This window comes from Aptenodytes patagonicus, chromosome 2 (genome assembly GCF_965638725.1).
Source record: "Aptenodytes patagonicus chromosome 2, bAptPat1.pri.cur, whole genome shotgun sequence".
Lineage (NCBI taxonomy): Eukaryota > Metazoa > Chordata > Aves > Sphenisciformes > Spheniscidae > Aptenodytes > Aptenodytes patagonicus.
The window spans coordinates 96,816,996-96,842,906 of record NC_134950.1 but is presented as its reverse complement, the minus strand read 5'-3'; the positions used below and the strand labels follow the sequence as shown (position 1 = coordinate 96,842,906).

General features: G+C 39.8%; 1 protein-coding gene across 9 annotated transcripts in view; it reads right to left on the bottom strand.

Moving 5' to 3' along the window:
• The window catches only part of FARS2 (phenylalanyl-tRNA synthetase 2, mitochondrial), a 254,593-nt gene that overhangs the window by 46,703 nt on the left and 181,979 nt on the right, over nucleotides 1–25,911 (bottom strand). The window contains exon 9 of one of the 9 annotated variants that reach the window (XM_076330486.1): nucleotides 9,679–13,805. The exons of the other annotated variants lie outside the window; for them this stretch is intronic. Within the exon in view, the coding sequence (XP_076186601.1) occupies nucleotides 13,799–13,805 (7 nt within the window). The 3' untranslated portion in view covers nucleotides 9,679–13,798. Of the gene's footprint in view, nucleotides 1–9,678; nucleotides 13,806–25,911 lie in introns of those variants that run through there. 9 annotated transcript variants of the gene reach the window in all.

Genomic DNA, 25,911 nt, shown 5'->3' with positions numbered 1-25,911 from the left:
CTGCTAAAGATGAGGAATTGACTACAATTCCCATTTTCAGGACACCACATCTTCACAGTCATCAGACAGATGTCTTTTCTTCCTCACAGGTTTCCAAGGAACAATATTGCACAGGGCACCAGCAGAGCACAGAAAAATAAATCACATGTACTCACTGCAAGTTTAAGATACTAGACCCAGAGAAGGAGAAATCTATCCTCTTCAGTTGACCGAAGACATAGGCGGAAATGTCTCTAACATCAAGGCCCAAAAGTGAAGGATTTCATCACAAGATTGTCAAGACTAATTAACAGATTCCCTGCGTGTCTTTGGTTTGAATGTCAAAACTGACATTTTTTTTAAAGGTCTTAATTGTCAGAGGTCTGCTGCTCTTCAGCCTTCTGGGAAAAAAAGAAATCAGTCTTTTTAGTGTCAGCAGTATTTAACAAGTTAAGTTACGAGCTGGTTCCTGAGGTCTTTAGAAAACATGAGTCCTACTCATTATTGATCTCCTTGTAGAAAGTTATTTCTTTTTCTTCTTTCTGGTTTATTTCATATAGAGATTGCTACAATTGCTTTTATCATTCCTCCTGGAGTCATTTCAGGTTAACTCACTTTACTGGATACACTTGCTTAAATACAGCTCACATTTGAAGGTCGTCTTTGAACGTGGGCTGGACAGAAACATTCAGGATGAAAAGAGCAAAACTTCAGAAAGTTTTGGATTCAGAATAGGTTGTCTTAGCAACAGGGTAATTGTTTTTCTGAAAATGACAATCTTGCATTGTGGAATCTATAGTTAATTGCAAGAGCAACCTTAGCTAAGCCTCATTTGTTTTATGTATCACTCTAATTTTTTCTAAAATATGCTGTTTCTCCATCTGAAAGTCACTTTTCAGCAAAATGACCTTGACTGGAAATCTGATCTTCAAATTAAGAAAACTTTTATTTAAAAAACTCACACACAATAGTGTAAATGGCCAGTAAGTCTCCCCACAGAAAACTAGGTAACTTCTCAAGAATAATCTCTAACTCAGTATAGTTTTTCTATAATAGATTTGGCTAGGACTCTTTTTGTAATCCACAAAATTTGTTTGAGCATTCAGGATAATGTTTTGGCTCTATTTCTGAACAAGTATTAAATGTGAAAATGAATGATACATTTCAGGGACATACCACCTCCCATCTGGAATTCACCCTGAAATTAGCCAGAGACTTTATATTTGAAGTTTGCAAGTGAATGTAAATCAGGTTCAGTGTGAGTATGATATTAAAATTATGATTTAAAGACACTTCAAAGGATAATTGAAAGCTGCTTAATCTAAGTTTTGTTTCATGTCTTTTTCCTTTGTGCACTGAAAGCCATCACAGCTTCCTGCAGTTGCTGCTACATAACTGTTTTTCAAGAACATATTTCTCTTAGCTAAATTTTGCGGTTAAAAAGAACATAATTACACAAGCAGTATAAAGTAGTATAGGCTGTTGCAAGTTTTCTCTTCTAGACATACTTGCAGTTTACAACCAGCGCATTTTAAGATAGATTTACAAGTAATATCCTATTCTCTATCCATCTCTGCAGCCCCCTCACCAACTATCACCTGCTGGAGCCACAGGCATGCTCCAGCCATTTGAGAGAGAAGTTCAATATAGTACAGCCCCATCCTGCACATTGCCTACATCGCCAGCTATGCTTCCTCATTAGGAAAGCTTTTCTGTTTAGGTCAGGAGGCTTTAGAGCACTATCCATCCTACACACAGTTGTTCATAAGGTATATTTCATAAGCCTTAAGTCCAAAAACACCATCCTGGGGTCCTTGGCTGATCTACATCCACAGCACGGACAACAGAACTTCACCCAGTGGTAACTTGCTTTGAAATCACTGACTTAATGGGTTATACCAAAACATTATCTTCCAGATCATATCCAAAGTTGGGTAACAGATCTTTTCTCTCCTTTAAGCTTATTTAAAAATACATAGTAACCCTTTTCCTTTCTCCTTGTCCAGTTGCTTGATATTGGATGCAGGAACTTTACCCATTTGCCACTGGCTATAACAGCTTTTAAGAAAAACTGGCCACACAAGATCTGTTTTTCTGACCTAATTAACAAAGGAAAAAAATCCGTAGGCTTGCATTGGCTTCAGATTCTCTTTTCTTAGAGGGAGGTGTGCTCCCAGTACTTCATGGATTCTCTACAACAAAAAGAAGCAAACTTGAGTAGGGTTTTTTCCTCCTCTGCTGCATTTTCAGAAGCCTGTGCTGCTCCAGGTGCCATCCAGACTCCCGTGCTGTACAGCTAAGTGTGCAAAGGGTAATTTTAACATGTGTCTTCTATTCACTAACTGATCACATAACAAGTGGCGAGTTTCAGAGAGGCCACGAGAGCTCCCTGAGCTGCAGGGCTGAATGTTCACAGTTACACCATGCATAACACCAGCAAACATCACGTCATTTGTCCAATTTTTACAGATACTGAAGCTGAATACTGAAAAGGGAGTCAAGAAATCACCTGCTTTTGTTTGCAATTTACACACACATATATGTACAGACAAATAGAGTATATACAGGCCAACAGTCAATAAAATAAATACATCATATAGCAATGCAAAGTGCAGAGCAGGCCACATGACTCAAATTATTATAATTTAAAATGTTTCCATCCTCAAAAGGATCTGAAAGAAACAGAATGCAGCAAGACTTTACTAATGGGATAAGTTCCCTCAATACAGAAGGCTTTCTTCTGCTCCAGCTTCTTTATTAGTGTTGAAGCATCCAAGCACTTGGTCAACTGTATCACATTTTTGACTGCGTGTGGTTTTTTCCAATGTACGGTACCTCCAACTACCAATAAGCCGCCTGACCAGATGTGCATTGTTAGTCCATCTTTATTCCCTCATTCCCTGCCCCAATTCTTCTGCAAAGGTTACCTGAGCAGCAGAAAACATATAAGCAGGACACTGTCTGCAGTTAAAAATAATCACTGTCTCGTTCCTGCAATGCCAAGACAATAGAGTAACATAATACTCATTTGTAAATGAAAATTGCACTCTATACTGCCCTCTTAGCACAGAATAATGGCAATCTTGTTGCTTTTCCTAGCAGGACTGTACGACAGAAACAGAGGCAGGAGCATACCGAAGCACTGATCGCCTAGAAGAGAATTTAGACGGGATAGGGCAGAACCAGCAAACAACTGCTATTGAGAAGGTTAATACACACTGACATGTCACCCATATTTATGCATCTCACTATCTACTGCAGATCAACAAAACCCACATAGTTAAAATGCCTACACAGTGCTTACTGAATATATAGCATGTGGAATTTACAACTTTGATCCACTTTGTAAGATGCCTGTGAAAAAATATTTAAAATTTATATAAAAAGCAAATTATTATTTCAACAGCAGGACTTTGTATGGAGCCTCGAAAAAAATTTTTTTTTTTTTTTTTACAAACTACTCTTTTCCTCCACAGCAAATTACTTCAGCTTTATTTCAGTAGAGGCTATTTCACAAATGCGAAGAATAAATGAATCCCAAAAGCATTACAAAACTTCTGCTGTAAAAATGTAAATGGATTATCCCTCCATTAATATCTCACTAAACAGCAACACTTTAGAAGCAATCATTCTTCTGTTGCTCACAACATAAAAGCCAAATGATATTTTCTCCATAAACCATCTGGCTATTACAAGATTAGTGTAAAAAGGGGTTGGGTCTAAGACAATAAAGTCTTTAGATCACCTTGGAAGCAGGTTTACAAATGCCACACTGGTGTTACCATCTCTTCTATGCTGGAAGTAACGTCCAACATTTGTTCATATGACTGTTTCAGAGAAGAGCAGATTTCTGCGCTAGATTTTAAGTGCTACCACCAGCTTGTGTCTACTTGATTTTCATATAATAGCAATTGAAAATACAAAATAACTTTGAATATTCTTTTATTACAGCTGTCCTGTAGCACATCTTTATGGAGGTGTTGGGCCTCCTGCTAGCGTGGAACCAAGCTTCAAGGCCAGTAAAGAGAGAATGAAGAATAACAGTGTTTTAAAACATATTTGTGACTCTTTGAGGCCAGCACCAAGACAAATTTCTTCACAGAAGCATCAGTTCCAGCAAACAACAAGAGTTGTTTCCTTAAACACAAAAGCCCCACAGTGGACAGGCATATATGCATATGTTTACAAACATAAACGTTTGTAAAAAACCGTTTATTTCTAGGACTAGACCAAACTATACGCCCCTCCAATGTTAATTTCCACACACACACAGTGAAATGAAAAGGGCAATCTCTTTTTTTCCTATATAATTGATCTCGTTAATTTCCGATCACCCACTTTCCACTTCAGTAGTATTTTTTCATGCCTGTGCCCAAAATGAAGACACCCATTTTGTGTTGACTTTGAATTGCATTAACCATCTGACTTGTACATACTGTGTCATTTTCTGCCTTTATTCTGGGGTAACGCATTGGACTTCACATCCATGTTGCATTGCTAGGCTCAAAATTCACCTCTCATAACAAAGGCATTAGGTTCCATAAAATTGTGGCTGACATGAGAATGTTTAAACATGCATCACTTCGCTCACATTTGTGTACGTACAAACAGCCAATTAATACACACAGCCACAAGTGTGCAGAAGCCTCTGCCTCCACTGGGAACTGTCGCCTTTCTTCACTTTTCTAGATTTTCACAATCCTCATCTCTACCTTCCTATGCAGCAATTAAAAGAGGTAAAGTATTTCAGGATCTAACTACTTGGAGAGAAGCCATAACGCTTATTAATTACATCAGTATCCAGCTGAGGTCTGTGCGTACTCAGTTTTACAGAAGTATCAACACGATCACCTCGACTCCAGTACCACAGATATAGGTCCTCTGCTGTAATTACTGCAAAGCGGCTCAGAGTCACTCTGTTGAGAGATGAGGGACCAATGCTGGCCCTTGGCCACCTGGGCATCCATCCAGTCATGGCTTAACTGTGCCTGGATCCAGTCTCCCAACATATGTTAGAGCGCCATGGATACTGCTCTGACTTGCACCAGCAGGCAGGAATCAGCAGAACTAGGGAAACATACGCTATGCTCTCTCCCCTTATTCATCCTATTAACATAGGCCACGGAAAGAGGAACATGTCCCAGACATGATGACAGAGGCTCTACACTATCAGGGAAGTTGCATACGGGTAATATAATGGAACAACCTCCTAGGAGCTGACAATGCCATAACGTATTTGTTATTTGATTCCTGTATATCCCTAGTGGCACACTTAAAATACTAAACACTTTAAGCTTCCACTATCTCTTGTTTATAATTTCTTTATAGCCAGAGAAGTATAGTCTTGCCCAATACTAAGCAGTATCTTGCCATGCAATATAAAACTGCTGATCATATCTATTTACTAGGTCAAGAAAGCTAAGTTACTTCTGCTACAAATGGAGCACTAAATCAGCCATACAACATTATAGTTGTATTTTCACCTGCTTTTATGCATCAGTCAAAAAACTGTTTGCAAAGTTCTGAGTACGAAATATTTGCTGATAGTGATGCTCAAAAAGAGGAAGAAAGCGCATTATGTTGATTTTAGATCACAGGTTGACTGTGCAGCATAGGGAGTTAGAAATTGTCTCTTCCTTTAAAGTATAAACTGAGCAAATTTGATGTGCAAGTCATTGAGAGAGAACCTTACAATGTCATTTTTACAGTCACTATTTCCTGACTCACTTCCATTGGACAATAACTGCAATTCTCTTTATACCGTATGATCTTTTAGATCAAGTTTGTGTATTTGGAACTCTTTCTCCTTGGAAACTTACATTTCAGATCCCTGAAGCACTGCAAGCTTTTCCTAGATTACTCTTTTTACTAATATTTCTGGACTATCTGAGCCTATTCTCAAAACCAGGCCCTTCTAGAGATGCATTCTGATGCTATTACTCATGCGGAATAATTTATCCATCAGTGGCCTAGTGTATTCATTCAGTGGGGCAAGTTAAAGCATCAGTGTCTGACCTTCAGTTGCCCCTAATACTTCAACTGATCACCACATCTTTGCATTCCAAGGTCCACGTGATGAAGCAACAAAAATTTCCATTTTGAGCACTGATTTTTTAATGGTGCAGGTTCAAAACAGGTAAATGCTTTCAAAATTCGACTGCTTCCTTACTGATAAAGAAAATTGCACCTCCTCATCCCCACAGAGCTCTCAGCCATCACTGGATCTGAACTGGTAATCTCAAAATGAACGTTTCTGTGCCAGTTCACCAACTGATTGGTGTGGTTCCCTGCAGCGCTGATCAGGTGATGGGACTCCCACTTAATGACAAACTTTGAAAAATATCAGATAGAGAGACTCCCAAAATTTTAAGAGAATGGCTATTCAAGCACCTCAAAAAAATCTGAGCACTATAAAGACAGGCTGACCTGCTGTTTAGAAACCTGGTGTTATACAAGGGTAGTAGGCTGGTAAGAAGTAACGGATAGCCTAGCCCAATTCTGTCTGGAAAGAGAGGCCTGGACACAGAAGCGCTAATCTGAAATGTTCCAATATATAATCTCTCCTGAGACTAAGATAGACCTATCATTACACAGTCATGCCCAGTCTACCTCTGCTTTTAACATACCTCAGTGCTCTCCCTGAATCTTCAGTCCTAATCCTAAGCCACAACCCTTTTCATATTTTAGTGTCACACTAGGTACCCTAGTTTCTCTTCCAGAAAAAAAGGGATTTCTCTCTTAGACAATACATAACTAAGGCTTTATCAGTTAAAGGTGTACCCAGCTGCATAGCAGATCAACCATTCTGCAATACTCTACTCTGCGCACTGTATACAGTGAGTCAACGGTGTCCAAACTACCCTGCATAATTCTTGGGAGACACTTTCCTTCTAACGTGCCTCCTCAAGCCACCAGACTTCTGCAATCTGGACTGCAATTCTGCCATTCTCAATGAGACGTCCATGAAATCACAGTTGGAGCGACTAGTTTCCTACAGACTTAGGCTGGTACTCTTACAAAGGATGAGGACAGTGGGAAAGCAGATGCTCTTTCCCAGATCTGCTCTAGCAAAGGTGCCCTGCCATTAGCTCAACCTGGCAGCTCCATGTGCCAGCAATGGATTATTTACATTCTGCTGAGGGCTGCTGTAGCACAGGCAATTAGAAAGTAACATCACATCCCTTCTTCATTAGCCTCAGTGGACTTTCTAGTGCACATTACCTTCATTCATCCTAGTCAGGCACTCTGCCTCGTACCACCACGTGAGCTCTGTTACACACATTGCGACTTTACTCCTTGCTCCACTCTAGAAGCAACAGTGATCCAACACCCAAAATAGGTTGGCCATAGATTGACTCCCAAGGGAACAGCAACCAGGAGCACACTACACAACTCTAACAGCTGGCAACATGCACATGAACCTGCATAAAATTAAACAGTAGACCTGATCTCTACCCCATGCCTCAAAGGAACCATTCCCTTCCCTCTATTCTCTTTAGACACAGGAAAGGTCACCTTAGATGTACAATATGATATAGTTGCAGGCAGTGCCTATTACACAGCAGATGGATACAATTTAATTTTTTATTCTTCTGAATACATGTCCACATGCAGCTATATTCTCTGTTTGCTTTGTTTTATTTTTCATGTCACGGATTTCAACATCAGCAGCCTGGAATGCATGTTCAAGACAGAAAATTTAGCTCTTTAGTACAGACCACTTTGGTTTCACGTAAACAAGTAGTGTGATTTGCGTTTCATGACAGGCAAATGTCTATCTAAGGTGAATGATCAGCATTAATGTTTAGACCGTATTTGGCTACCTGCAAGCCTGTCAGTGCTTGTTTCAGGAGGAAACTGCAGATTTCCCAGAATACAGGATATACCAGTGTCAGCGTCCGAAGACTCAATCACCCAGGCCAGCTGGAGTATGTAATTTTTAATGGGATCTTTGGGTTAATAAGAGCTTCCCTTGTTACTGAAGACTAAATGCACAGACTAAATCAGATTAAGTGCTTCTAAAGGATTCAACAGATAATTTAGCAAAATGAGATTTTCATATTCAGAAGTGAAGTTTCAGCTAGAATATTTCTGTATGTCCTAAAATATTTCCTGTAAAACTATGCACTAAGTCACCCAATGCATGGTAACAAGGCTTATAAAGTACAGGTCATTCTGCCGAACAGGCCTATGCAGGCACCCCAAATATTACTAGCTACATACCTTTGAGCTACTTTATTTATAGATTTCTGAAATTAGGCAAACTTAAGGAAGTTGGACTCCGTGAAACTACACATGAAATGCCACCTATATGTACGATTTTTGTAAGAGTGGACGCAAAAGTGACAACTGTGCATAGACACTTAGATCTGCTTAACAGAAAGCCTGTGAATACCCCCAAGGACTACCCATGCCACTAAAGGTACCACGTGCAGAAGTCTACAGATCGGAGCCACAGCGTGTATTTGTACTGGGTGAGCCTACTGCTTTCTGTATATACCAAGTTTTATACTGGCAGAGCTCCACTTCATTCGGGCGTTGCTCCTCACCCCCCTGGGACTCAGACTTGGCAGCTGGGAAGGAGGCTCAGCAGCCCCAGGCAAAGGCATCACTGCAGCTCCCCTCAGAGTACTTCAGACACTGTCGTGGTTTAACATCAGTCGGCAACTGAGTACCACACAGCTGCTCGCTCACTCCTCGCGCCCCTCCCCCCGGTGGGATAGGGGAGAGAATTGGAAGAGTAGAAGTGAGAACAACTCATGGGTTGAGATAAAAACAGTTTAATAATTGAAATAAAATAACAACAACAATAATAATAATAATTATGTAATAATAATAATAATAATAATACACAAAGCAAGTGATGCACAGTGCAATTGCTCACCACCCGCCGACCGATGCCCAGCCAGTCCCTGCGCAGTGGCCCCCCCGGCCAGCTTTCCCCAGTTTATGTACTGAGCATGATGTCATATGGTGTGGAATATCCCTTTGGCCAGTTTGGGTCAGCTGTCCTGGCTGTGCCCCCTCCCAGCTTCTTGTGCACCTCCAGCCTTCTCAGTCGGTAGAGCATGGGGAGCTGAAAAGTCCTTGACTAGTGTAAGCACTACCTAGCAACAACTAAAACATCGGTGTGTTACCAACATTGTTCTCATCCTAAATCCAAAACACAGCACTCTAGCCCTGCCAAAACGAGGACAGACACCAACTGCCAAGTAAGTGCTGCATATATAAATCTCAGCTAGCTCAGGAGTAGGAAAGTCAGTTTAGGTAAGACTGAAACATGACAGCCAATGATATTGCCACATGCCTTGCTTTTTTTTTTTCCCCAAATCCTACATTATTTAAAATTTTTAATAGGTGATTTGGTAAAGAAAACAGATTGTAATTATCTGATGAGGTATTGCCAAGTCAGAAGCAGATATAAAATGAAAAGTGTATCGTATGCTGTTTGTCAAATGAAGGCGCACATAATTCTTTCTAGATTGTCTACTGCAATTTTTCTTAAGAAACACCTGAAACTAATTTGCATCATTTCTAAACGGAAGTTTAAATTTGCCATAATGAAAGAGTTGTGAAGTTTAAAATAATGAAGAAAGGAGTACATTTAACACTTGCTGAAGGAATATTAGAATATTGAAGGAATATTGAAAATCTGAAGCCATTAAGCGGCTGCAGAATAACAATCTTTGTTTTTACAGAATTGGTAAGTGTGTGACAAAATGAATCAAATTTTGATTACATCTTTATCAGCAAAGATTCTCCCTAAGTCCTGATGAAAATGTTTGTAGTCTAACACCTCAAGGAAAAAAAAAAGGCTGAACTTAGAAACTTCATATTCAGTTATTTTTGTGGAACACAAGTCAGACAAACAGTGAGCCAAGTTTTTAGAAAATTGATTCTCTACTTTCACACTTGGAATTTTAAAGTTGGCAAGACTTTCAAAAAACACATGCTAAGTTTGGATGGCCACAGTAAAAGAGCTCTGGAAAAAAAAATAATCTGTTGATAAAACTGGCTGGTAAATTATGCCATGTAGGAAATCTCCTATGAAAGTGGAGATTAAACCTTCAGAGTAAAGAAACAATCTTCTTTGAACATGACTTGATTTAGTAGAATGCCTACCATTGTCTGCAGAACAAAGGAAAGCAAAATTTTGAGGTCGGAACCTCTCTGGTGCCTCACAGATGTGCAGCAAGGAGCAGAAGCTTGTTTTAGCACATACTCGTACAAGTGGAAGGAACAGTAAGGCAAGTGAAAGGTGAAGGAGCACCAAGCCCTCTGACTTCTGCCTTTTTTGTTTTTTGGTTAACCGTACATGAAATTTGTGGCTGAGGCACAGCAAGATAGTTTTAAATCCATAGTACTGTATGATTTTCAAACCGTTTGTCAGGACTGAGTCTTTCTGCCTGAGTAATTGTGATCTGTCTTAGGCCAAGAACTGGGAAATACCTGTCCAGAAAAATACAGGAAACAGACATCGATCTTTTTTGTTTTTCCTTGTAACAGGGAGATGCATTGCATAGGAAACGTGGGGAATAAATCTACTGCCTCCTTGCCCATCTCCCCAAAAAAGGGAGGTTTTGCAGGTGAAACACAGAACTAGCAGTCCCATCCCTCGAAGTCTGCACTACAGATTGTCCCCAGCAGTGCATGTCCTGCAGTAAAACGATTTCCAAATTTATAATCTGATTTCGACAGAGCTGCAATGGATTAACATTAAAATGACTCATTGCATCACTATTCAACTGTTAAAGATACCTAAATGAGAAGAGAAGAAGGTTTCTTAAAAAAATGAAAGGCAGAACATAAGTCCCATTCAAAGTAATAACAATAATCACAGAATCACACCTGGGAGTCTAATTTGCCCCTGAATTCACAAATAAAATTATTATTTTTTCATTTAGCAGTAATCTTTATTAAATACCACCATTTACAATTAAAAGCATCATCGTAACTGAAGAGAAAGAAACCTTTAAAGTAAGATCTGGAGATAAAGTGTTATTCAAAGGTTGTGAGGGGGAAAAAGGCCATGAGAGAGAATTTTTGATAGCTGAAGAGCCTGAGTAAACAAACCCACTGTCGGAGTGAGGAAGGGGAAGCCAAGAGGAGAAGGAAAAGTGTGAGCTGGTAGCGGAGTAGGGGCATGCTGGGTCAGCAAGACAGTGGGAAAAATGCATAAAGAATTTAAGAGGATTTTATTCATCCTTTACAAGTTAGGTGTGTTTGTTAGAAACTGATTAAAATAGGGCGATATATAACGGAAAAGATTATATTTCAGTAGTTTGATAGGTTGTTGTATAGGCAATATATCCATTAATTATTTGAGCACTTTCAATCAAAGATTTCATGCATGAAATAATGGAGTTTACATGGTTCACAGAAACAAAGATATACATAGGTAGATGCAGAATACAGAATATAAAAAATGCACCAGAGAAACCTCAGCGTTGTGAGTGAGCCACCAATTAACATGCTGTCACTTTAAAGATGCTTAAAGCCTCCTCCTTCCCCATGCCACTAAAGGATTTTGCACACTGCTTCCGCAGTAGTTCAGCTGAATTTCTTGCAAGATCAAGGCCTTTGCCAATAAAGTATATCTATATCAGTACTATCTCAATGATCATTCTTCTTAGTAGAGCAGTAAGTATATTTTCATCTTCTGCTAACTACACTGCCTACATAAGCAAACTCCCATTCAATCATGTGGACAGGTGCTAAATAAAGTTGAGAACTTGACAAAAATGCAACAGCTTCTCCTAGGTTTGAGATTGGAGTTGAGTATGAGGTGTGGGTATGGTCAAAAACCTGAAAGGAGAGAACTCAACCAAAATCCAAACTGCAACCCAGAAAGCCTGGGGACTTCTGCTCTAGACAGCACTATGGTTTCCGCCTCCCTCACATAGGAAGACAGATGGACTCACAAACACACACGTTCCTTTTATGAAGCAATCTATATGACCCATTTATGGGTCATTCTGAAGTACATTTTGATCTTATATCAAGATCATTCATCTTGATAGAAGAAAGAAATTTTTTACATTGAGAACAATCATTTACTGGAATAACTTCCCCAGGGATGTGGTAGTGTCCCTATCACTGCAGGTTTTCAAGATGTGTTTGGACAGGGTGCTAGATGACCTCATCTACGCTCCCTTTCCCACAAAAAGTTGGACCAGAAGATCTTTCAAGGTCCTTTCCAACCTGGGCTGCTCTATGATTTTCAGCAAAACAGGAAATTTGCAAAATTAGAATGATAAGAGACATTTTTGCAAAGGTAAAGTGTAATAATTGGGCTGAGAAAGATGTACGGGATGATCAACGCAACCTGCTACAGGACTTTCAGTTAGAAACATGCTATTTCTACCTCTTGTTGAGCTCTCCATTTGAAACAGTCATTATTCTCATTTGATACACTATGAGGATTAGAATAACGTTGATAGTTATCTCTCTCACAGAATTGTTGTGAAGACTGATTTGTACACATACATTATTTCAAAAATGCAAGACAGAAGAATAATGTTATGCATTATTAGCACTGGTAGAATAGTAATACAGTTTTATATTAACTCAGCATTCCACATGCAGCTAGTAAATTGCTACTCAAAAGGTCTCTTCTCCTTCCAACGTTCCTCTCAGATTTCTTCCAACACCCAAGCTGGTTATTGAGCAAGTTGTAATGTCATTTTAAAAGACTAGCAGGCTTCCCTAGGGGAAGAAAAATCTGAAGACAAAACACCACAAGCAAGTTCTCCCATTAAAACACTTCTATGCAGAGATACTTAGAAAAGCTGAAATAAAATGACAGTAGAGACAATGGCATTTCTGGTACATTCTCAACTGTGCTTAAAATGACCAAGAAATGTAACCCTATATAATAAAAAAGGCCAGCTTTACAAAACTGTCTCCTGATTGAATTCAAAAATACATTTGCCCGCTAGTGAAAATCTACAAAACTGCAAAAATGTTTTTTTTCCCCTCACACGTAACATGTTTTTCAAGTAGAAAACACAAGAAATCATGTGCCATTAAAACTATTACTGTGATAGGTAATTACCTGAGCATCATAACCAATAGACTCCTCTATGTCATCAAAAGAAATAGAATACAAAATTAAACCTACCATCTAGCCATAATTTAGTGTTTCATAATTAAATTTATTGAGCCCTTTTCCACATTTGATTGATATACTTTGATTTCACAATTAAAGAAAATTAAATTATTTGAAATGCTAAGCAATTTTCTCCACAGGGGTAACTGATGTTGTCACCCTGTTTATTGTCACCCTATTCATGCTGGTAGAGAATTTGTGCTATGGATTTCCCAATCCACCTGCATCCTTCTAGTCCTTGAATAAAGCTGCAGCCTTATGGAGAAATGATTAAGCACATGTGCCTTCAACTCTCATGCAACAGTTCAATCCCTCATTTTTAAGCCAGCTGGGCTCCTGTTTCATTTTAATCACCATCACCTCCTCCACCTATGGTGAAACCAGGACACGGATGACCCTGTGCCCAAGTGAAACGAACTCTTCCGAAACCAGGACTGTCTTCTGGCCAAGTATTTTACTTACATCTCATTGAACTATTAGGCATTTCAGTTCCCATTCAGTTCTCCCCAGTTTTTAAGGTGCTGCATTGTGCTGGTAACGCTAATGGTCCAGTGCCACCGCTCCCGCACGCCTGGTGCCACAGGTTTGAAACACCACAGAAGTGTTGTCTTTAGCCACAAAAGTTCCAGATCATGCTCTCTGTACTGGACTGATCTGACTGATCAAAATGTTGACTGCAGAGAAAAATCCTCAGGTAATTGGACACAGAGATCAGCACCTAAGGCAAAAAAATATATAGAAATAAAGATAAACTGGGTAGTGACGGAGAACGCAAGGAAGATGGAGGCTGGAGCACAGGCCCTGTGAGGATGGGCTGTGGAGCCTTGCTGGAGGGGGCCATGGCTTGGGGGACCTAATAGCTAACTTCTAGTACCTACAAGGAGGTTATGGAAAAGACAAAGTCAGCCTCTTTACAGCAGTGCACAGCAGGAGGGTGAGTGACAACAGTACATCAAGATTAACTGAGGTTCAGATCGGATATTTGGAAAGACTTGTTCACCATGAGGACAGTCAAGCAGTGGAGCAGGTTGCCCAGAGAGGCTGTGTGATCTGCATCCTTGGATGTTTCCAAGAGCAGACTGGATAAAACCCTGAGCGACCCAGTCCAGAGTCACTGTCAACTGTGCTTTTAGCAGAAGGTTGGACGACAGAACCAAAATCAGGAACAAGTCTGTAGCCTCAGGGCATGGGAAAGGCTGGAAAACGAGCCAGGCAGGGGCACGAGCACGTGCCTCCTGCAGCAACATACCTTCTGGAAACAGGGATTTTATCTAGGTTTGAAGGAGTACGAAGAGAGGAACCTTGCATAAACAGTTTGAATAGTTTAAACAACTTACTTTTAAGGCAATACTAAGCAATACAATTCTAAGCACTAAGAAATAATCTCAAATTCTTTAGAATTTTATTAGGTACAAAAATAATCAAGTTATAGAAATGTATCCATGTTCAAAGATAATCACTTTAAAGAGTCCACAATTGAATAAAAAAAATGTAATACAAAAGTTTACTATACAATTTAAAGTCATCGTGTGTAAGTCTGGGTTTTTGCTGTGTAAGTTCTACCTGAAAAGATTATTTTGTCTAGACAATTTTATAGGAATTGTACAGAAAAATCTCCTTCAGCCATGTTTTCTCCCAGGTCCATGACTGCCTAACGCGCACTCACACAATAGTGTCCATTTCAAAAACATACCCACCAAATTTTCCAGGCATCAGAGGTGGCTCTTTGGTTTTCTATGCAATAGTGCTACACTGGAAGTTATTAATTAGCATCATCATACACAGACTGCGGTTAAGGTGATGACATAAACAGATTTCTTTCAGATAGAAAGCATGAAGCAGTGGAACGCTCATCTGTGAAGCAGTGGTTAAAACTGTAAGAGGATACTGCCCAAAGAGAAGCACAAAGTGAAGTCAAGCCATAGACTAAGGGGCTTCCTTAGTTTGGGTTGATTCTAGTGGGATGGAGTGGTTGCAGCTCTTTGGATCCTGTATAAGCAAAGTTATCAGAAAACCAGCAGCTTTTGAGAAACCATAGTGAATATGGAGCTGAGAGACCACATGGACAACCGTCGGGGAACACAGTTCCCACTGGGAAGACAGGTCCAAAAATCACAAGCAAAGAAATTGCCTCTGTCTCTTTGTCCCTACTGAGTTTGCAGAAACTGAACTCTGCAGACTGCTGTAGGAAGAAAGGTCTGGCACAGATCCCGGGGCACCTTTCTAGGACAAACAACTCAGCAAGGTCCCTGAAGTCCCCCTCTTTCAGGCCAAAAAGAGGCAATACAAAAAATGACCCGATTCTAAAAGAGTTTGTCTTATAATTTTGAAAGCTGTAGGTTTACTCAATGCTTGAAGAAGCCAGTAAGCTTTTTCCTGGAGTCCATTTTTCTCCAGTCCCAATACCAATATCCCCAGTTCCTCAGGAATGTTGGGATATGAATCATTAATAATTTAAAGGAAAAAGAGGAATTTTGTCAGATAAAGCAGGAGGAAAAAACCCACGGATTCACTCATGTTCAAGAAATGCACAAATCCATTTGGATGTTTAGAAGAAAACTGCAATGGAAAGTGATCCTTTAAAAAACCCACGGATTTCCAGTTATGTTTAAAACACAATCTATGCCATTTCATCTTTTTTCATAGGTGCTACTGCATCACTGAGCAACAGGAGTGCAACGGGGAGTTAAGTGTTGGGGAGGAAAAGGGGACAGTGTAGGGACAACTACTCACTGTTACGACAGCTATTGATCTTGAGAACACAGGCATGGCAGCTGTACACAGTATTTTTTGGGCGATGCAGTTCATCCATCATTTACTCCTCAATGTAATCTCCAAACATACTGCCATTACCCAGTTCCCACCAAGCTATGCTAAATGACTCTTTCCACAGAAGCTTTACAGGGCATGACCTGCTCCTCCTCCGCCAGCACCACAGACACATCTCTGTCTGTTTGTAGCCCTGACAGCTTTCTACAGCCATCCTTAGCATCCTTTCAAACCAAATTCTTTCTGTCTCCTTTGGAATTGCAGGACAGGTAGACAACAGGGAAGTGGGAAGATGCTAACTGCAAATTAGCTGTGCTGCAGGTCTTCCCCACCTCACTTTTATCTCATCAGTACCTTCTCACCCCTTGCTTTTCTGGCTGCACTAGACTGTGTCTTGATTGAATTCACAAAAACGCTTGGAACTATTACTGGTGTGACAGACAAACAGCAACCATGTTCTTGGCTTGAAGAAGCAATTTTAAGTCTCTGTGTCCTAGGCGCTTCTCAATTAAAGGAGCACAAAGTGGATTTAAACACTCCCTTTACAGCACCAAGTTTTAATGCAATCAGGTTTCAGGAGATCTGTTTTCTAAAAATCAAACAACTGATTGCAAATATGGGGATACAGGGAAAAAAGGGCAATAACCTGCAGCAGAAATGCCCAGATTTCAAAGCCCTGAAAAAAACCTCAAATTACTGAATTACACCGAACAAGAACACATGAAGAGCTGTTCTGAGCCAGACCAAAGGTCTACATAGCCCTGTCCTGTCTGCAACAAAAAATATCCCCCCACCACACAAACCCAGACACACAGTTAAACAATCTTGATAAGTGGATACCTTAAGTTAAAGACCAAGTCAATGTGCATGTGTATTAGCAGAAGCCTCTAATACTCTCCTGGGCCTCAATCCGTTTTCAACACAAACCATTCCTGAGATGCATGTCGCTTCTATGTATTTTTCATGTCTCAGTATATTCCTCTGCATTAACTCATCCAGCCTCCCCACATGAACTTTTGTCATCTATGTCACCCTCCTGCAAAGAGTTCCTGCTTGCTGTGAAGCTGGTTCCTAGTAGTTTCATTTGAAACATGCTGCCTTCTGTACTAGAAGTCATGAAACCATCCTTCTCTACCTATCCTCTCCAACCCCCCCACGATTTTCTAGATCTCTGTCATATTCATCCACCAAATCATCTCTACCAGAATTGGTTTTCTCAATCATTCCCTTGCTCTGATTATTCCTATCAATTTTCTCTGAACTTCCTGCATATCCTTGTTGAAATGGAAATCCTAGACTGTGCGCAGCTTTCAGCCTACACACAAAAGGGAGCGTGAAAGCCCACAGTTTCATCTCCCTTCCCACATGCCGTCCAAGGACTGGTAAGGTGGCAGTAGCATGGTGGAGCCACAGCTTCCCATTCTTGCCACTGGGTATCAGCTTTCCAAAGACGAGAGCAGAAACAACACAAAACGTACAGCACACTCACATCAAGAGCAGCATGGAGTAAACAATTCCTTTTACAGGTCTCAAGGGGACCTAGCAGGGATTTGGGGCTGCCCTCCAGCCCTCCCTCTCCAGTGCTAACCTGGCCCAAGGCACTAGAAGTGCCATGCATGCTTTGCAATTGCATCTCTGTTCCAGGGACAGGGCTGTATGCACGCATCTCTCTCTCACTGACTATGCATCCAGATCTGTCTATAGATCAGAAATTATGTTTATTTATTTCAAATGAGAATTCCAATTATAGCACCAAATTATTCTGAGGGGGTAACAACAAAGATGCTGCTTTCAGTCCAACATGGATTTATTTCAAAGCGATTTCCAACATGCTGCTAAGCAGCAGAAGTTGTAGAATTATACAACACAAGGCGGGCTGCCAACACAGAGCCCTGCTGCAGCTGAGCAGGCAGAAGTTCAACATAAACAAAAATAACTGAAAATGAAAACTGGGGGGAGAGGGAGGGAAGGGGGCTAGACAGACAAACAGGCAAATGCCAATGCTGAGGAAGAAAACCCTAAAAACCACAAAAACATTCTCAGCAAGGAGGGAATATGCCCCCTATTTAAAACACAACACAAAGAAGCATCCCAAAATGGGCTTGTCCCAGCACTGCTAGGGATTGTGAGAGCCAGTAGAATATTTTAGATTCAGCTGCTGCTCAGACGAGCTACTTTACAGGCTTAGAAATTGGCCACACATTTTCAGAAGGTAGGAGCTCAACCATCACTGTGGCTGAAACTGAAGCCCTCCAGAAAGCAGGAGCAGAATTAATAGCATATTTTCTAATTCTTATTAAAAGAACAGCATTTAGCTCACAGAGCTAATGGCTTAAAAGTTAAGAGAAACTATTTAGTCACCTCTGCAACCTTGACTCTGGTCTCTCAGGTATCTGTGCCACTCGCTAGGAAAGGCTGCGAAACTGTAATTTCAGAGAGACTTTGGTACGAACTCGTGTGATCCACACCCATGAAGTGGCAAACTGAAGCTGAACAGGCTGGGCTTTGCAGACAATTTACTTGGTTTATTTACTTTGAAAACATCTGCTCTGTTGAAACTGTAGTCAAAGCTAACAAAACAAGTGCTCACCAGAGACTGCTCCTCGATGGGTTCTGTAACCACAGCCCAGGGAGCAGCGCTGGAGGATCAGCTGCTGGAAACTCTACTGGAAACAATGGAGAGATGGACTCTTCAGGCTAACACTGGGACCAAGGGCTGATCTCAGGGCGTCACAAAGTACTGAACTCTTTAATGCTCCCAGGCCAGTAGAATAACTGCTTTGGTAACTGAAAGGCAGTTTTTACTGAGCTGTTATCATTAGTTGCTATTTTGTAGTGTTAAAACATTGTGCCTCAGCAGAAGTTCAATGGAATTTCAGGGAAAAGGCACCTAAAAAGGCACTACTGCAACTGAGGAGCCAGGCTGAGCCCAGGGAGCGCTGGAATGAAAGGTCTTAGGTTGCCTTAAGGAGGTGGCAGGAATTTTTCTTAAAAAGGCAAATATATTTTATTACGGCTTTGCTACCAGTTCCGTGTAGGACTTAGAAAGTGCTTCTCAGCCTGTTGCCCACAGACCACTGAAATGACCAGAGTAAAAAACCGTATGATCTTACGTCTACACACACAGAAACAAAGTGTGAAAGAAAAAAAGCACACAATTGAGCATTCAAAGTATAACCCAAATTTTTTGTTGACTATAAATGAAAAAACACTTGAGGCAACACTACCCAAGATGAATGGTGGCTTTATCTTTTCTTCCCATCTCCTGATCCCAACATCTTGTCTATCCTTTGACTAAGAGTACACAAGAAACACTGGTAAGAAAGACAGGGTAAATAACCACATTACAAAATTTACTGCTGAAAAAATAGGTAGAAATAAAATCCAGCAACATAATAGAGAGTTCATTGCAGGAAAACCCATCACACCATCCCCCAAAAGATCAACAAATTTGCTCAGCACTAACATGGTAAACAAAAGCTAGAAACTTCCCAAAGGAACAAGAAAACCAAAACACTTAAAATATTATAATGCTAGCATAAAAGTCAATTTCATGTGCTCACCTCGTATACAGGCTCACTCTGATCTCCACATCTAAAAAATATATGGAGGTAATAAAGGGTCCTAGAGTCAGGCAGCTATAGTTATTAGTCAAAGAAAGACAACTGAATTAGGAATGACTGACAAGATCGGGGCTGTTTATTGAAAGATAACAACAGGACTGAATAAATAACACAATATAGTGAAAGTTAATTAGGAAGTATTTTTTACTTGCCCTCCTAATACAAAGTCAAACAGAACTAAATCACATTTCAAATTGATACTTCGTTTTAAAAACACTGGATGGATAACCTGTGAACCCCTTGCCACAAAATACTAGTGATGCCAAGAATCAAGAGGATTAAACTGCAATTGGATACGTATACAAATAATCCCTGCAGTTCCACTATAAGCAATCACTAGCAGACAGAGATTAGGGAGACATTCTGTAACGGAGATATCATTTCCTAACAGTTTAGGGAAGGGTTTCATACACCACCCTCTGTAGCATCCTAGACTTGCTACTGCTGGCTACGTGACACCCAGCTAGAGGGACATTCCTCGTATTACTCCAGCACTCCCGGTGTTTCCAGGGCTGTTCTGCTACCAGAACTGTTCAGTGGCAGCAGGTACTAGGTGCATGCCAGATTTTACATCTGAAAGGATATGCAATATCCTTTAAGGCATGTTTGGGCTGTTATCAAGCAGCCTTGATTAGAAAAGTCAAACTTCTGCAATTAAGGTAAACTTTTTGTAATGTCACTTACAGCCCTTCCTAATACTTCAGCAAACTAGTCCTTACTCTTTAGTCTTCTGAGAGTTTATTTTCCACTCTCTCATTACATCTTTAATTTCATGTAAAAGTTATTAATCTTGTTATTTTTTTGAGACCCAGGAACAGACTGTAGATAAGAACAAAACAAAGAACAGTACAGCTTGATCACATCTTTGTGACACTATATAAGCAAACTCACAGAGCCTCTTCCAAAGCAGATATATTCCTTTTTAAGACAGGCTCTCCTAAAGGTAGTAAGATTCTTTGTAAAGAGGGTATCCTTCAGTAATGGAAATGCCGATAGCCCTGTCAGCACCCCTAAATGCCTGTCAATGGCAAACAATAAACCAAACAACATGATGAAGGAACCTGTTTCCTAGCCAGACAAATCAGGCATGATTGCAATACAAAGTGAAAGTTTGGCTTGGCAAAGTCAGTCAGCAATGGCTAGCTACCTCCTCCCTTCCTGCCTAGCTGCAGGCTTGCAAGAGTTGACATTGTCATATCTAGGAAAAAAAACATTCTTAGTTACAGTCTTAGTTGCTCTTTTATGTTCTATACCTGGTTGGTCTGGTGCTATATTATGAGAAAATTTGATAATGAATCTGTATTTTTATTTGTCCTTAATAAAGTTAGGGATGATTGATGTTTCAGTCAGAGGTGACCAGTTTTCACAGCGCATACAAATGTGGCTAAGCAGAGTGCAAGTATATTGCTACAACATCTCGGTGCCTTCTGTAGCTCCAAAATACCAGAAAACTGGAAGGACTTCTGAATGCAACTGTAATGCAAATCTCATTATTAACTACCACTTTACCCTACTGAGCAAATATCAGCATGTCCCTCCTGAATAACAAGAGTATTTCTAACATCAGTCATCGTATTTCTTAATGGAGAACTGAATTCACTGGCAATAAAGTCCAGGTTCCCGGAAGAGAAATGACTCTCTGTTCTCTGTTGACAGATTGGGTTTTAATGAGCAAAGGAAACACACAGGGCCTGATCCTAATGCCACTTAAGTCAATGAGATGGTTTCTACTGACTTCAGTGGGCTTTGGATGGAGCTCTGAGGTCCTGATTTTGCACCTGTCACGCTCCCAGCTTCACTGAGAACAGTAGGGAGTTTCAGTGCCGCTCAAAGAAGAACGCTTCTTTGACAACTAATATTACCACTTCCTCCAACATGGAAATTCCCCCATTATAAGCAGGAAAAAAAATGAATTGCTGAGAATTTCAAAGTGCATTTTCAAAAAAAAGAACTTTTTGGGATGACACTCAGTAGGCTCATCTTGTGCCAACCCTGATTGTGAAGAAAGTGCAGTTAAGTGCTCCAAATGTATTATAATCTTTTCCACTACCACTTAAAGGTGTCTTGCTGACAGCAGATTTTATTTTCAAGTTTACTTATTTTAGTAATCGTGTTTTCCAGCACCGGAATGATCTGTTCATGTGGAACTAGTGGAATGTGTTGGGACAAACTAATACACTGTAATAGTAACTTACCATGGATGACAGGTTACACAGGACTTTTTAATTTAAATTGTGTATTATAGATTGTAAGAGACACAGCTTTTTCCTGCCTGTATGGTATTTTTCTTTCTACTGTTGTGCTTTGCAAGCCATTACACTTCAGTGTATGCCTGACCTACGCATCAAGTAAGTTCTTTAATGACCTTAATAAATTACATGTAAGCTTTGAGTTAAGGACAAAATTCATAGAATCATAGAATACCAGGTTGGAAGGGACCCCAAGGATCATCTGGTCCAACCTTTCTTGGCAAAATTCTTCAATTAAAACTAATAGTCACGACTGCACCATCTCTCCATGGTGCTGCTGCACTCTGTTGGCAGTACACTATGCAAACATAGCTGGGGTCAACAAACAAGTGTTCTTCAGAACTATTTCACAGCATTTCCTCCATTTGATACTCTGAGCAGTCACAGATTTTAGCTCTTGCCCATCAAACTTACAACAGCTTTGGCTACTTGGTTGTCACAGAATACGTGCATATATATTCTTTTCCTGTGGATGTTTCTTTTTATTCCTAATTACAATGAAAATGACAAGCAAACAGTAGATATTCTCCGTAACAGGATTAAAGAATAAGTCCAATTAGTTTGAATTTACAAGTCAAAGCAGATCTATTTTATAAATAGGATTCCTGCCAAAAATAATCAATAAATAAAAGAATAAGAGAGTCAGAGACTAACACGTTAACTTCAAACTGCTACAATCTCCAGCCCCAGAAACCTTCAGGTTTCTGGAGTAAAGTACTGTCACACTGAAATCCATAGCAGAATTCCCGATTTAAGGACCAAGATTTATCCCCTCTGAGGTAGCGTGTGTAGCGTGCCGCTTGACAAGACTGCTCACCTGCTGCAAGTTCCTCCACTGAAGAGAGGAATGAAGCACAGAACAGGGAATACCTGGGTAGGCAGCAGCTCTGCAGGGACAGAGGTGGCACCTGAACACATTCAGAAGTCTAATTACTTAGCAAAAATAATGTGCATGAATTGTGGTTGCAGTTATTTCTCATATGCACGTTTTTCAAACTTTCAGTCAAGATTTTCAAAAGATACAGGTGTTTGGTGAATTCTTTTTTGGTCTCATTTTCAGAAGTGCTAAACATCAACTTCTGAAAATCATGGCCCTTTAAAGCTTCTTAATTCAGTTACCCAGAAAAGTCATCAGTCATGTTTGAAGATATTGGTCTTTTTTAGTTACAGTGCTTTTTCCCTGTGTCTTTTTTCCACCTTTGCTTTCCTTCAGCTTTCATTCCCGTTTTGCCCAAGGCTCCAAGCAGAACTCAATAGCAGCAGAAATACTGCTTTTAATGCAAGAAATTTCACTCTGTGAACACACTGCCATACTAAAAAACAAAACTCCAAGTTGAAAGGCAGTGGACAACCACTCTGAGGCCCTGAATCATCCTGAGGCTTCAGCTAGCTTGCATTAGTGGATAGGATCATTTGGGTTTTTGGGCCTTTAAAAAATTAATACCATTAGTAACGGGAGAACCTGTTTGCTTTAACTTCTTCCACATATGGACATTGTTGCTTCAGCTAGAAATCAACCATCTTACATCCTGCTTTCTGTGTGCTGCTACAAGGATTACAGATGAGGAAAACAACAGAAAGAGAATAGATCTTGAAATTGAATGTAGGGGGAAAAAAAGAGTGAATAGGGGAAGAAATATTAATTATACAGAACATAACTTTAAAGCAGGTATTGAATCCATGTTATATATCAATTTTCCATTCTGTATTTGCCTAGGTTGATAGTTCTCCCTCTAGTACACAGAAATGTTCTTTTCTCCAGAGAGATAATACATTGTGTATGATGGAATTGACCTCATGTGATAGAGGGAAAATTAAAGAGAAAATAAGCATGGGTTCCAAGCAAATTTCAAATCCAGTAGATTCGCAACGTATATAAAACTAGCACAATTATACATTAGTGAAGCACATTAATTTACTTGGACCAAACAAACTTAGAAACTTATCCCTAAAATATTCTCCACTGAGCTGAAAGTGGATTTACTTCAAAGTCAACACAAGGAACTGGGTTAGTAATCAGGAGAGTAGAAGACCTTGAATTTGTAATGTTAAACATCTACCACTTCAGAATTGCGTAAACACACATTCAACTTGGTGGCCTACAGTGGCTATTATTATGATCTACTAGGTTAATATTCAGTTTCACAACTGGTATATAACTGCAATTTCTATTTAGAAAATGGACTATAAAAGCCCAAAAGGACCCACTGAGGTCCACTGAGGAAACTACTGTATAAAAAGGGAAGTTTGAGATCATATAGATATTCTATATATTTAAACATACAGAAAATAGATATTGCCATACTAAGGTATAAGACGACATCATTTAATATAGTATTCTGCTGATAGAATTGTCTAGTAACAGATGTTTCAGGGCTGTATGAAATACAACAGCGATTTTATAAATACTGCAGGTCCGTAATTCATACTGGGATTTCATCATGACCGCAGGCAGATGTCACTTATGTTCTGGAGCACAAGAATTGACAGCCTTTGCGATTTTTGTGTAACCATAGAGGTTTATTTGCCTGAAAGATATCCAGTACTGCAGACTTAATACACACTGTGATGCACATTTTAGTTAGCTTTTTGAATGTTTCCTCTTGGACTAATACAATGGAGAAAGATGGTCCTACTGGTTTCTTTCATCACCTTCAATTTTTTTAAACACCTCTCATGTATTGTCTTCCCTTTATTCAAATGAAATTACATTACGTTCAATGACCCTTTCTCTCCTCACATCAGAGTACCATCCTCCTCCAAAAGCTGCGTATTGAAATACTCGCATATCTTCACCTCTTAAAACACTTTGAACAGGAGAATTAGCATTATGATCAAAAATAGGTAAAAACCCACAAAAGATGTGAAGGTTGATTTTTCATAGTGTCCCATTAAATTGTGGGCATTTTGGTTTTTTGGATACTCTATGAATGTCAGCAAGGGCGTGGTTTTGAAAGGTTTAGTGCTCCCACAGTATCCAGTGATTTTAGTGGGAGCTGCTAACACTCAGAAGCTCTGAAAATAAGGACTCATTTTATAAAGCCAAACCTAGGAATATCTGCATTAGCAGACACTAAGAAAAATGTCTGCCTAAGTGACACAACCCACAGTTAAACACTTGGCTTTGCATAATTGAGCCTAGTCATTTACTTCAAGAAAAACTTGAATCTGCTGCACCATCCTAGTTGATTTTCACTTGCTCAATACACATCCCATCTACCCAACACAACTGAAGGCAACGTTCTGACCTAAACTGTTAAATTTCCATTGTGGCTTGTCAGATGTGTCACTTCATACTTTGGCCTCCTCTGTTTCGCTGGTCCACGGCATGAGGGTGGCAGTATCTCAGCTGAGAACCATGAAACTTCATATATAAAGGTAATAAAAAAACCCATAAGAACTACATTAAATTAGTCTTCATCTACCTCCTTTCTGGTGTTCATCCACAAAGTATGAACGCAAACTATTCAAATGTTATAAGTATGAACAGTCATTCATTTCCTTACTATCCATCTGTCCCACATGTGTACTAATAGGCATGAAGATACTATAAGATACATAGGCATGAAGATACATAAATCTTTTCTTCATCCTCAGAATAATTTTTAAGAGGCACCCTTCCCTTGCATTTCTCCATGATGCCTGAAAAATAATAGATCAGTTGCATGGTGTTAGTGTTAATATTAATGTTACCAGACAGTGTTTGAGAGAAGCAGGACAGAAACCTGAATTCCGGAGGAGTCACCATCCAGATGTAAGTTTTGCAGCTCAGGTCCATCTCTATAGTATACAGATCTTATGCGTTGCACAGTCCCATGAATTTCTACTCAGTTTACCCAGAGACGAGGACGCTTATCACTTGATAGAACTTGGCAACAATTTTCTTAAACGAATTAAAGTTAACTGGTAGGTTAAAATAAGATATCCATCAAGCACAAAACAAAAGTGGGAAGATACTGTGATCTGTTTCAGGAATGCTGACATTTGTTTGTTCTGAAATTAAGGAAAACCTTGTTTCCTCAGCCTAAATGTTGACATTTTCCAGCATGGAGATAAATAACCTTTGAGCTGCTTAATGCTTTGACTCAGCTTCAAGAAATCCTTCCTAGCTATAGCGGTTTTTTCTCCAACAAAAATGTGTTCTGGATCCATAAAATATAAAGAGCAGGATTAATTATTTAGT